The following is a 14,148-nucleotide window of genomic DNA, read 5'->3' on the forward strand; positions in this document are numbered from 1 at the left end:
AACAAGTACATTTGTTAGAAGAAAGAGAAACAGCAATATATCTCTGTCGGTACAGTAAGGATGTTGGTAGAACCAGGGTTAGGGTTAGGGTAACTAACAATCTCATCCTAGCTGTCTAGCAAAGACAGCTAGGATAAGAGGCTACAAAATGCCAAGAACTGTTTTTGAGTCCCACAACGTACAATATACAATAAGTGAGTACAGGACCAAACCTTAGGTCCAGGTATTTGTTGGACGCCATCCGTCCCCTTGCCCACAGGGGCTCAGGAGGTAGAGCGGGTTGACTGCTAACCGGAAGGTTGCTAGTTTGATCTCCGGCTCCTCCTAGCTCATTGCCGAGGTGTCCCTGAGCAAGACGCCTCACCCTGACTGCTCCCGACGAGCGGGCTGTCGCGCAACCCTGCATGGTTGACACTGCCGTCAGAGTGTGAATGAATGGGTGAATGTTAGGCAATATTGTAAAAGCGTTTTGAGTGGCCCCTGGTCAGAAAAGCGCGACATTAATGCAGTCCAATTACCGTTTACCATGGTTACTCTTTCATGGTTACTGTCATAGTGGATCTCCTCTGTGGATGAGTCCAAGCTGTCGAAAGTTCCGATGTACCATGATTCACACTGTGTGTGTGTGTGTGTGTGTGTGTGTGTGTGTGTGTGTGTGTGTGTGTGTGTGTGTGTGTGTGTGTGTGTGTGTGTGTGTGTTAACAGCATGTTAAAAACCTCAGTGAGAGGTGATTTTGATGGTGTAAAGGGGGGAATGGTGATTCATTCACATGACTAGAACTAATGATGATGGATCAGCATGAGCTGCAGGTGTGTGTGTGTGTGTGTGTGTGTGTGTGTGTGTGTGTGTGTGTGTGTGTGTGTGTGTGTGTGTGTGTGTGTGTGTGTGTGTGTGTGTGTGTGTGTGTGTGTGTGTGTGTGTGTGTGTTGGCGGTACTTGAGTCCCTCCTGGGATCTGGCCCATTTTTATAATGAATGCAGCTGTGTCACATTTATGCTTCCACGCCACACCACAGGCACACACATGCACACGCACACACACACACATAATACACACACACATAACATACACATAATACACACATGAGGGGGAGGGGATGACGTGTGTGGCGAAGAGAGATAAGCCAAGCAGGCATGCCCATGTTTCTCGCTGCAAGGTTGTGCATTATTTGAACCCCTGTTTACATTTCAATGCAAACAATCGTCAACCTGTGGATAGAACCTGTGGAATATTCTGCATGCATAGCACTACAGGTTGTTTTAACTGTACGGGTGGGTTGCCTGTAGTTTGTTTACCTGTACAGATAGCTACAAGTACCTGTACAGATCCCTCTCCAGGCAAGACAGCACCACCGTGATTATCCCACAATGGAAGGAAACAGTGTGCGCCTGTATTTGAGCGTTGTGTCTGTGTGTGTCTGTGTGTGTCTGTGTGTGTCTGTGTGAGTCGTTTAAGGCGAGGACATATTTTTCTTGAATGAGCGATGACCACCTTTTATTTACATAATGTTACAGTGTGTGTGTGAGTGTGTGTGTGTGTGTGTGTGTGTGTGTGTGTGTGTGTGTGTGTGTGTGTGTGTGTGTGTGTGTGTGTGTGTGTGTGTGTGTGTGTGTGTGTTTGTGCCCATGCGCATGTGTGTATGTTCGTGTTTGTTAATACTTGCCTCCATGTGAGTGAGGAATTTTGATGGTGTGACTCGGCATAAATCTGCTTTGTTTCATGAGTTGGGAATGATTGATTTTCTAAGAGCTGTCTTCAAGTGTGTGTGTGTGTGTGTGTGTGTGTGTGTGTGTGTGTGTGTGTGTGTGTGTGTGTGTGTGTGTGTGTGTGTGTGTGTGTGTGTGTGTGTGTGTGTGTGTGTGTGTGTGTGTGTTTCTCCTCCCTGTCATTATCTTGAAGCTCGGCTGTGAGCACTTTGCTGCTGGTACTGAAAGCTGTTATATATTACAGAGCTTCACTCTCATATCGAGGGAAGAAAACTGCAACGAATTCAAGTGTCAGTCAGTGCGGTCCTGTCTTCTGCTCAAATATAATTCAATCTGCATTGAAGGGAGGGATATTCCGGTGGCTGTGGTCCTAGGTTTGGTCACTAATGCCTGGGGTCTAGCTGCAGGGTTCCTGTAAGACGGCCTCACCTCTACCTGCTCCTTACTGACAAGTGTCTCAAATTCACTTCAGATAAAAGTTTCTGCTAAGAAAGGGAGACAGTAAAATGGCAGCCTAATCACACCTCCCCACAGCTCCGTGAATTCTTGATGGCTTAGAGCTAGGGCAGGCAATTAATTTGACAAGCTTTTATTTGTGGAAATTCTCTTCTGGCACAGTTGAGTAAATCCAATGCTCTGATAAAGTGATACAAGAGTCTGATGTCTCAGGCTGTGCGGGCCTGTGACGAGCCGTCCAGTGGGGTTGGTGTCATTCTGGTCTGATGGCCCTGACCTCTCCCTAGAGGGTCAAACGGATCTGGAGAGCTTCACCTGTTTCAGTCTCAACACGTTGGTCCTGTTTGCATCGCTTTGCATTCGATTTCCAGTTTTTTGTTTAGATACTCCGCTTGATCCGCCTCTATTGATACCTCTATTTCTTTGCTCTACTTCCCTGTATCGGTATCCAATGTTGACCCAGGTCCTCGGCAGATGTCAGACAGACCTTCCGCCCGATAACGCTGGTGGGATCCACTCCGAAACATGTTGTCCATGACCTTTACTTCAGGTGGAAATTAATTCGTCCACTCTCGCTATGTCCTAGCGTCGGATGGCTGTGCTGTTGGTTTCTGCCCGACGAGGCCCACTGGCTGAAGGGGGTCACCTGGATAACCTCCCGATAATGAAAGAAGTGAGGGGCCCTTGATGGCGGAACGGCGGGAGGGGCCACAGAGAAACAGCCACCTCAGTTCCCCCCCCCCCCGTTCCAAGGGCGGTAGAGAAGGGGGCTTTTAGCTCAACTTGACCTCCATGAGGGCAGCCATCTTGGCTCTGGGGGGCTGAGAGCTTCGTGCTCTCTGGAAGGGACAGTGTTCAACTGGAACAGTCTGCAATAAAGTTCCAGGTTGAGAGTTCTCAGAAGGAAGGGGGGGGGAGCTATCCCCATGGCTACGACCCACACCAACTTTGTTATACTTTTTAGGGTGAGAGCAGTTAGAGATAGAGATATGATTTAGATAGAGTTGATAGATATTTCCACTTCATCAAAGGTGAGATGGAGAGGGAGAGACGGATGTAGGGATAGAGGATGTAACATAACTGAATAGCGTTATGTACTCGTGGGTTTATTCAATCTTTAATTAGTGTCCCTGAGTCTCCTTTGTTTGCTGTCTTATACTCAGTGTTATTGCTGCGCACGCGTGTGTGTGTGTGTGTGTGTGTGTGTGTGTGTGTGTGTGTGTGTGTGTGTGTGTGTGTGTGTGTGTGTGTGTGTGTGTGTGTGTGTGTGTGTGTGTGTGTGTGTGTGTATTAGCGTAGTTAAAAAACACCATATTGTTACAACTGGTCAAAGGACTCAAGAGGTTTGATGCTAGGAGCTCGGGTTTGATGCTACCTCTGCAGCTAGCAAGCTAGTGTTTTGGGGGCATGGCTTTGGGAGGTATGTCTGTGTATTTTAAGGTGTGGATTCAGGCAGCTCTATTTATCTATAGCTCTATGTGTCTCACTGTCTACCTCTTTCTGCAGCTCTATAGATCTATCCATCTCAGTGATCATCAGAGGTGTATTTTTAGGTGTGGATTCATGCAGATCTATGTATCTAACCGTCTATGTATCTATATAGCGACCTCATTCCACAGCTCTATAGATCTGTATGTCTACCTCTTTCTGCAGCTCTATATATCTATCCATCTCAGTGGTCTTCAGTGGTGTATTTCTAGGTGTGGATTCAGGCAGGTGTTGATGGGTGTTTGCCTGTGGGTGTGATGTGCGGTAGTTTGATGACCGGGGGGAACCAGGGGAGGACTATCTATAGCTTCTATATAGATGGTGCTGAGCTCTAAAGCATGCCTGCAGTCATCCCTTACCGAACAAGCGCTAAGCAAATATGCTTAGCGATCACATTTTGAAAAAACAATTTATATCCCACCAGTCTGGTATGGTAAATGTTGACAGATATATTTCTTGAATATGCTTTAAATATATTTGGTTAGGCAAAATTAATTTAGTTCTATATGTCTTTTGTAAAGCTATTTTAGAATAGATCAGGATCTGTAAATGGTTTATGTGTGCATATATATTTTATAGCTATTAAAAATACAAAATGAACAAGTATTATATGTTTAACTTGAACGTTTCTTATGGATTGAGGGGATCTGGGACTGGATTGGGGTGGTATGTATTCAACAGATGGTTGCGTATTAGTTCTCAGTTGGTTTTGGTGCTGGATATTACTCCTGAGAGCAGTGATGAGTTACATAAGAGTCCTCGTCCGTGAATACACCGGGCGTGTTTACAGCCCAAAGCAGCGGAGCCTGAATACTGGTTCATGTCTGTAGCACGAATCAGAATCCTATTGTTTGGGTAGAGGACGCCACGGGGATGAACGTAGCAGTGGATAGATGAACCTCAGAGACCGGAACATAGCAACGCTGTGCTCGCCTGCTCAGGTCTCTAGAGACTCTAGAAACACAACTTTGAAAACATTATTTTGCGTCCGTCCCTTTAATCTAATATTTACACTGAGAGAGAGAGAGCGAATGTGTCTTGGCATGTGTGTGGGTTTGGTGTGTGCGCGCGTACCCATGTGTGTGTTATTGTGTGTGTGCGCAGCCATGTGTGTTGTAATTGAGTGTGTGCGCACGTGCATGTGAGTGTCATTATGTGTGTGTACGTACCCATGTGTGTGTTATTGTGTGTGTGTGTGTGTGTGTACGCATAACCGTGTGTGTGTGTGTGTGTGTGTGTGTGTGTGTGTGTGTGTGTGTGTGTGTGTGTGTGTTGGTCGGGTATAAACAATGGGTGCCTCTGGGATTTGTTCTATATGTGGATCTATGCTGAAATGCTGCCTGATTGTGAACATAACAAGTCTCTCCTGGTCTCTGGAACCGCCCTTCACCTCCAGTATAGAGGGGGGGGGGGGCTCACAGCGCTACATATGTGTTGGGCGAATTTGCCTCTTTGGTCAAATTTTGCATGGCTGGTCACTCTACAGGTGGGAGGGGAGGGGTCTGTGAGGGAGGGCCTGTGTGTGTTGGGGTGGGGGGGCTCATCAGCATGCCTGCCGTCTGTAGTCCCCGCTCACCACTGGTGTGCACGTGACGTGTGTGACCATGCGTGCGTGTGGACACGCGTGGGTTTGCAATGTGTGTGTTGGCACGCATGTCTGTGTGCACATGTGTGTGTGTGTGCTTGCGTGTGTGTGGGCATGTGTACCGGGGGTCTGGAGGTGATGTTGATGAACATTAATCCAGGGAACTGGAGAGCTGAGGATTCTGGGAGAGCGGTGTAATTACAGCGCCCCGGAGAGGCCCTGTGGGGGCGGGCTATTTCTGCTTGATTGGCTAATTAGCCAATGAGAGGTCGGCATTTAAAGGGGCGGCGGTTGTAGTATTTAAAGGTGCAGGAGACCGGTTTAAAGTGTTGTTCTCGCCCGCCTCTCTCCTCCATTTTGAATAACACGTACCCCATTAGGGAGGAGGTGTACAATTTAACTCAACATTTCTAAATGGTTGATTAAAGCTCGGGTATGCAGTTAGGAGAAACAAGCCAGAGTAAGCCAGATTCTTTAAGTATCCAACGAAAACATCCCAGCCCTTCAAAGCCACTCCCCCAAAAACACAGAACTAGCTCGCTAGCTTTAGCGGTAGCTAACAGCTGAGCTCCTACCATCAAAGCTCTTGAGTCCGATGGCCAGTTGTAACAATGTGTATTCCAAGCCTCCACAATGTCTTAGCTAGTGACGTTAGCTGAAGGTATGACCAGTTGCCTATCTACTAGATGGTTGTTGGTTCCAACCCTGATCTCGGTTCACCTTTCCCCCCCACTAACTTGGGTGTGTGTGTACGTGGAGGGGAGGAGTAAGAATGTTTGATTCCCAGCTGGAAGGTTTTGGGTTTGATCCCCAATGTATGCAGTCTACCTGCCACTGAATGAATGGATCTAACCAGTCCTAATCTGTCTGTCTTTCTACCTGTCTGTCTGTCTGTCGGCCCGTCCCGCCCTCCAGGTACTACAGCGCCACCATCCTCCAGATGTCCGGTATCCGTGACGACCGGATGGCCATCTGGCTGTCCTGGCTGACGGCGCTCACCAACTTCCTGTTCACGCTGCTGGGGGTGTGGCTGGTGGAGCGTGTGGGCCGCAGGAAGCTGACCCTGGGCAGCCTGATGGGTGAGACGCCCGCCATGGATCAGAGATAGCTGATGGTTGATTGGAGTGGGGAATGATGACATAGAGAAATCCACCCACAGAGACCACTATAAGAGCGGTGTTCGGCATAGCCAACATGATTTAGGTTTTCTTTAGATATGTATACATAAATTCATTATCTATTAATTAAATGTACTTTTGTATGTATTTTTTTATTGATTTATTAATTTATGCTGACAAATGAACCCAACATTTTTGTTGAGTCATGGAGTCACTCCTTGAGTCATGGAGTCACTCCCTGAGTCATGAAGTCACTCCTTGAGTCATGGAGTCACTCCTTGAGTCATGAAGTCACTCCTTGAGTCATGGAGTCACTCCTAGAGTCATGGAGTCACTCCTTGAGTCATGAAGTCACTCCTTGAGTCATGGAGTCACTCCTTGAGTCATGGAGACACTCCTTGAGTCATGAAGTCACTCCTTGAGTCATGAAGTCACTCCTTGAGTCATGGAGACACTCCTTGAGTCATGGAGTCACTCCTTGAGTCATGGAGACACTCCTTGAGTCATGGAGTCACTCCTTGAGTCATGAAGTCAGTCCTAGAGTCATGACGTCAGTCCTCAGAGTGATCTCCATCTCCTGGGTGAACGTCTGGCGTTAAACCTGCTGGAGACATAGCCTCCGAAGGCTTTGTCCCAGCGATAGCTGAGCTGCAGGTCTTGATGGTTGAATGCTAGTGACAGCTCAGTGCTGAGTGACAGCTCAGTGCTCGTCGTTACCGGGGACGACTCTGACCGTCTGATGCACAGAGGAGTGATCTGTAGCACAGCACAGAGGAGTGATCTGTAACACAGAGGAGTGATCTGTAGCACAGCACAGAGGAGTGATCTGTAGCACAGCACCGAGGAGTGATCTGTAGCACCGAGGAGTGATCTGTAGCACAGCACAGAGGAGTGATCTGTAGCACAGCACCGAGGAGTGATCTGTAGCACCGAGGAGTGATCTGTAGCACCGAGGAGTGATCTGTAACACCGAGGAGTGTTCTGTAGAACAAAGGAGTGATCTGAGGCAGGTTCTGTGGGGGGCTGGATAGTAAATAGCTAATGTTCTGTATAGGGTTAGACAGTAAATGGATGAGGTTCTGTCGGGGGTTAGATAGTAAACAGCTGAGGTTCTGTGTGGGGTCCGATAGTAAATGACTGGGGTTCGGTCTGGGGTTAGATATTAAATGGGGTTCTGTGTCGATGGACAGGAACGTGCGTGAGCTTGGTTCTGCTGGCGGTGGGCTTCCTTCTCTCTGCCCAGCACACACCCCCCGTGACCCTTCACCCCTCCGACCCCGCCCTGGCCAACTCCACCTGCGTCAAATACCAGTGAGTAGAGTTTGCCGCTGCAGGAAGTGCCCCGTCTGCACTTCCCGTCTGTTGTCCGTATTTCCTGTCTGTTATCTGCTCTTCCTGCCTGATTTCTGCTCTTCCTGTGTGTTGTCTGTACTTCCTGTCTGTTGTCTGTACTTCCTGTCACAACAGAACAGCGGATATAGAGTGCACTATCTCTTTATCAGTATCCAAATCTAATATGCATTTAAATAAAGTCTCTTAATTCAAATTGCTCCTCGGACTGAGAGCAGGAGGGTCTGGTCGTTAAGGCGTTTCTCTGGATGACGCCTGGCTGCATGTCGAGGTGTGTTGCGCAGTTTGAAAATGACAGTTGACAGCTGCTAGCCGCTAGCGCTATCGGGATGACGGGTATCTAACAGACTCTGAAGCTGTTCTTAGATATAGTTTCAGCAGCTGTGGCAAGTGACGAATGATGTTGTTACTTTGAGCCGATTTGAGGAGATACAGCCCAACGTAGACGGAGGCGCAGGAGAGGAGTTAATGTTATCCGACTCCGAGCTTCATCGCCGCTATGAGCTACGCTGGAGGGGTGTACGCCTGTGGGCGTGAGTGTTCTTTGAGATAGCATGCTAACACCCGCTAGCATGCTAACAGCTGCTAGCATGCTAAAGCCCGCTAGCATGTGGCTCACTGTCTTCCTTGACATCACATCGACTGCCAATAGAGGTCATGCCTTACGTTTTTATATATATATATATATATATATATATATATACATACGTGTGTGAATATAGGTTGATATTTGTATTACAATGCAACGCACCGTTAACATAGGAATATAGGATGGGCATTAGATTGAATTCATAATCTTCTGCGTGATACATTTAAATGAAATATACAATGATGTTATTTATAGACATTAGGCTACCCATGGCGGGCATTGAAGGCTTACACACTTTAATAATAATGACTTTATGTTAGCTGTTACCAAGTGACAGATCTTAGAATATCTTTAGGGTGATTTATTCCTTAAATTCCCTGATGGTTGACGACAGTAAAGAGCACAACAGAACAGAACAGGGTTGTTTTGTGCTCTGCTGACTGACTGATTGATTAAATGACTGAATGAGTGATTTGCTGGTTGACTGTTGGTTGAGTGTATTGATCGAGCGCACAGACAAACCATCTAATACCAGCAGCGCTGTTCTGTCATGGAGGACAACAGAACAACATGCTCTCTCGTTCTCTCTCTCTCTCTTTCTCTCTCGTTCGCTCTCACACGCACGCACGCAGGCACGCACGCAGGCACGCACGCAGGCAGGCACGCATACACACACACACACACACACACACACACACACACACACACACACACACACACACAATTAGTGACTCACATCTCTTCCTGTTTTCAAAAGAGCACGATTAAAACTCAATCACTGCCTCTCCGTCTGTCTGCCTGTCTCACCGTCTGTCTGTCTACCTGCCTGTCTGTCTGTCTGTCTGTCTACAGGGTGTGTGAGCAGTGCATGCTGGACCCCGGCTGTGGCTTCTGTTACCGTGACAACGGCTCAGTATCTCAGGAGGAGGCGCCCTTCGCCTCCTCCTGCGTTCCGGTCAACATGGCGTCCACCGAGCGAGCTGCGTGGGGCAGGTGAGTCACATGGCGGGGGCGGAGTCAGGGCAGGTGAGTCACATAGTTGGGGCGGAGTCAGGGCAGGTGAGTCACATGGTGGGGGCGGAGTCAGGGCAGGTGAGTCACATGGTGGGGGCGGAGTCAGGGCAGGTGAGTCACATGGTTGGGGCGGAGTCAGGGCAGGTGAGTCACATGGTGAGGGCGGAGTCAGGGCAGGTGAGTTACATTGGGGGGAGGGATCAGGGCAGGTGAGTCACATGGTGGGGGTGGAGTCAGGGCAGGTGAGTTACATTTGGGGGAGGGGTCAGGCCAGGTGAGTTACATTATGTTGAGCAAAGCAAATTTATACTTTCCGCGAGTGTGAGGATCAATAATCATCAATAATCTTACTACACTCCCTAAACCCCTCCCACTCTCCCAGCCCCCTCCCACTTAGACTAAACCCCTCCAACTCCCACTAAACCCCTCCCACGCTCCCAAACTACCTCCCTCTCACACTAAACCCCTCCCACTCTCCCAAACCCACTCCCGCTCACACTAAACCCCCTCCCCCCACTCTCCCAAAACCCCTCCCACTCACACTTAACCCCTCCCACTCTCCACAAACCCCTCCCACTCACACAGCCGAGCTGCAGTCGTTCACTTCACACGGTTCACAGGCAGTTTAGGGGACAGTGTCATTGAATTACAGCCTAATAACAAAGAGGGGCACAGTCTTACTTGATGCGCCTTGATTTAGTCTAGACCCACTTTATGCCAATTTATATTACCCTACAGTCTACATCTTTAAGACGAATCCTATTTGACCTGAATCGGCTCTAGCTGTGGGTGTGTTCTGCCCCCAGCTGCTCTAACGCCAGCCAGGGCAGAGATCAGACCTACTGGGCCTTCAACTACTGCCCCACGCCCTACTCCTGGCTGGTGCTGCTGGGGCTGCTGCTCTACCTGGCCGCCTTCGCCCCTGGTGGGTCTACACACACACCTGGAGACACCCATGCACACACAGCTGCAGACACACCTGAAGAAACACCCGCAGACATATACACACACCTGAAGAGACACACACACGCACAACTGAAGACACACACACACACACACCTGAAGAGACACACACAAACACAAACACACACCTGAAGAGACACACACACACACACCTTAAGACACACACACACACCTGAAGAGACACACACACACACACACCTTAAGAGACACATACACACACACACATATCTGCAGACACGCACACACCTGCAGACACACCTGCAGACACACACTCCCACACACCTGGACAAGCCCACACACACACACCTGTAGACACACACACACACACTAGGACATCGTGCACATGCACAGTGTCGTTTTTGTGATCCTTTTGTGATCCTTTCACCGCTTCTCTCTCTCTCTCTCCCTCCCTCCCCTCTCCCCCCCCCTCCCTCCCTCCCCTCCCCCTCTCCCTCCCTCCCCCAGGCATGGGTCCGATGCCCTGGACCATAAACTCAGAGATCTACCCCCTGTGGGCGCGGGGCGCGGGCAACGCCTGCTCGGCTGGGGTCAACTGGTCCTTCAACTTCCTGGTGTCCCTCACCTTCCTGCACACCTCCCAGCTCCTCACCTACTACGGTACGGCAGGACTCCATCTCCCAGCATGCACTGGGATCGGGGACATGTTGCTGACAGTCCAGGGGTCTGCCAGTTAACCCTCAGGGTGGAACCAGAACTACATTTCCCATGATGCAGTAGAATAGGTTACATATTGGATTATCAAGGCAACATGGGGGAGGATTCGAGACGCATTCTCGTCTCAAAACATTATTTAGTTATCAATAACAACTTTGAGAAATGCTTATGAAGGTCTTAAGGTTGTTTTTACAGTTTTGTACAGAGAGAGAGAGAGAGAGAGGGAGAGGGAGAGAGAGGGAGAGGGAGAGAGAGGGAGAGAAGGGGAAATAGAGAGAGTTGTTCCTGTGTATCCATATCCATTGCATTTAATCCAAACAAAGCCGTTTTGTCAAATGATTTCCACGCTATGTTCCCCAGCTGAGCTGAAAGCGTTCCCTGCTGCTCAGCAGTGGCCGAAGGGTGTTTAACGCCGTGTGCCCAGAGGAGACGGCAGTAGGAGGGGAGGTCGCGGGGTGTTAGGTGGTAATATGCTAATTAAGCCCCTGACACGTTACATTTATGGCGGGAGGGAGAGTATAATGGGGAGAGAGAGAGAGAGAGAGAGAGAGAGAGAGAGAGAGAGAGAGAGAGAGAGAGAGAGAGAGAGAGAGAGAGAGAGAGAGAGAGAGAGAGAGAGAGAGAGAGAGAGAGAGAGAGAGAGAGAGAGAGAATCTCCTGCGTGTCTGTATTTAGTCCAGTCCTCCTCGTTTGTGTGTGTGTGTGTGTGTGTGCGTGTGTGTGCATTGTTGTGCCCGTGTGTGTGTATGTTTGTGCATGCGTGCATGAGTGTGTGTGTGCGTTGGATTGGTTGTGCCTGTGTGTGTGTGTGTGGTTGTGAGAATCCCAGCCTCCTATCAGAGAGTTACAGTAGAGTCTACAGTAGAGTCTCAGCCTCCTGTCAGTGGGTTACAGTTGAGTCTACAGTAGAGTCTCAGCCTCCTGTCAGTGGGTTACAGTAGAGTCTACGATAGTCTCAGCCTCCTGTCAGTGGGTTACAGTAGAGTCTACGATAGAGTCTCAGCCTCCTGTCAGTGGGTTACAGTAGAGTCTACAGTAGAGTCTCAGCCTCCTGTCAGTGCGTTACAGTAGAGTCTACAGTAGAGTCTCAGCCTCCTGTCAGTGGGTTACAGTAGAGTCTCAGTAGAGTCTCAGCCTCCTGTCAGTGGGTTACAGTAGAGTCTCAGTAGAGCCTCCTAATGAATCACCAGGAGCTGCAGGCGCTTCCATCTCCTCCTGCCTCTGCTTGTGTATGACAGCGCACATGAAATGCAATGAATAATGAATCAGGCCCAACACCAACACCGTCGTTAGGCTGGCTCTTCAACAACATTGTTTGGTTAATGCAGGACAAGCGGCCGTTTGAATGGATTATTAGTTCTTATACCATCGTTTTTCTATTGATATTAAGGTGACAATATCCCGCCCACCCTTTTCTCTCTCCCCTCCCTCCCTCTCTATCACTCTCTCTCTCTCTATCGCTCTCTCCCTCTTTCTCTCTCTCTGTCTCCCCTCTCTCCCCTCCCTTCCTCTCTATCACTCTCTCTCTCTCTATCACTCTCTCCCTCTTTCTCTCTCTCTGTCTCCCCTCTCTCCCCTTCCTTCCTTTCTATCACTCTCTCTGTACCATTCTCTCTCTCCCCCCACTCTCCCTCTTTCGCTCTCTCTCCCCCTCCCCCCCTCTCTCCCCCCCTCCCTCTCCCCAGGGGCCTTTTTCCTGTACGCCGGCGCGGCCTCTCTGGGCGTGGTCTTCGTGTACGCCGTCCTCCCGGAGACGAAGGGCCGGCGGCTGGAGGAGGTGGAGGGCCTGTTCGAGGGCCGCCTCTGCTCCTGCGGGGCCACCGAGTCGGACGAGGGCCGGCAGGTGGAGTACATCCGGGTCAAGGGGTCAAACTACCACCTGTCGGACAACGAGACGTCGGACGTGGACTAGGCGGCAGCGCGGGTTTGTTTTCTACGGCGAGGAGGAGGAGTTTGGTGTCTGCTTCCGTCCACCACGTGTTCATCTGTGTTCTTTTTATTTAGCAGCAAGAGAGAGAAAACAGGGAGGAAGGGAAGGGGGAGAGAGAGAGAGAGGGAGAGAGAGAGTGTAAACACTGAGGGAGGGAGAGGGGAGAGAGGTGGAGAGGGAGAGAGAGGAAAAGAGAAAGAGAGATAGAGAGGGAGAGGGTGATAAAGAAAGAGAGAGAAAAAGAGCGAGTGTAAACAGAGAGGGAGGGAGAGGGGGGTGGAGAGGGAGAGAGGGAGGGAAAGAGGGGGAGCGAGAAAGAGCAAGAGTGTAAACAAGGGAGGGGAAGAGAGGGGGGAGAGAGATGGAGGGTGAGACCGACCGAGAGAGAGAGAGAGGACAGACAGAGAGACGCATACCGACTCACACAGGACAGATCCTGTTTTGTTGGGTTGCAGAGTATTACCCTACGGCACGGTTTTAATCAAGGGGCCGTGATGTCACCCCCGGTTGTGATTCCACAGACAAATATCCTCCTCAAAGGAGCTTTATCTTTGTTGCAGTGAGTCACCACTATCAAAGATTAATGTTTTTTGACCTGGTTCGTGTGAGGTGTTGACACAGAGCTCACGACCGTGTGTGGAGCAGCCAGATGTTGATGCTGCACAGATCATCCATCCATTGGATCAGGTCAACTCTAAATATACCGATTAAATAGAATACTTTGCGTTAAATAGAATAGCTGGACTCTCTGATTCCAGCTAGGCACACTGGTGGCGTTTTCCATTGTGCTATACTGGTTCGGCTCAGACCAGTTCGGCTGGGATTTGCATCTCCGTTGCCACCGGGCTCCCCGCTTGAAGGTGTGTGTTTAACTGAAGATGCGCTGATTTTGAGTCGACGACACAACACTACTCACACTTATTGTAGCCTAGTAGTCTTATACTAAAGCCAACCGTGACATTGTATCGCTTCGTTTAGCACACATTCCTTCTTACTCTCAGTGGCATATCGAGAGCCGATTTGTTTCAGATTAGTCTTGTTTACACATTGTTTCACACTTATTTCCCCACATGCGACACTTGATATGAGAAAATGCATTGAATAACAATATCAGCAATCGCATAGTGTGAAATGCTGTGCAACGTCCAAGAATAATAGTCCTATTTCAACAAGCTATTTTGTATTTGCATCATAATATCGTCCAACTCACATCACTGTGGTTCACTATCTATCAAACCTTCATTACTTTTTAATCAGGCTTATATTACGACCG

At 49.2% G+C, this 14,148-nt stretch overlaps 1 protein-coding gene across 1 annotated transcript in view; it reads left to right on the plus strand.

Moving 5' to 3' along the window:
- LOC115531877 (proton myo-inositol cotransporter) overlaps positions 1-13,025 on the plus strand; it is a 36,736-nt gene extending 23,711 nt beyond the window's left edge. The window contains exons 5-10 of the mRNA XM_030341197.1: positions 6,152-6,315; positions 7,545-7,665; positions 9,146-9,286; positions 10,114-10,232; positions 10,736-10,888; positions 12,631-13,025. Of these exons, the coding sequence (XP_030197057.1) occupies positions 6,152-6,315; positions 7,545-7,665; positions 9,146-9,286; positions 10,114-10,232; positions 10,736-10,888; positions 12,631-12,857 (925 nt within the window). The 3' untranslated portion in view covers positions 12,858-13,025. The remainder of the gene's footprint in view (positions 1-6,151; positions 6,316-7,544; positions 7,666-9,145; positions 9,287-10,113; positions 10,233-10,735; positions 10,889-12,630) is intronic.
- The last annotated feature ends 1,123 nt before the right edge of the window (positions 13,026-14,148 follow it).

The sequence above is a fragment of the Gadus morhua genome, chromosome 19 (genome assembly GCF_902167405.1).
Source record: "Gadus morhua chromosome 19, gadMor3.0, whole genome shotgun sequence".
Taxonomy (NCBI): Eukaryota; Metazoa; Chordata; class Actinopteri; order Gadiformes; family Gadidae; genus Gadus; species Gadus morhua.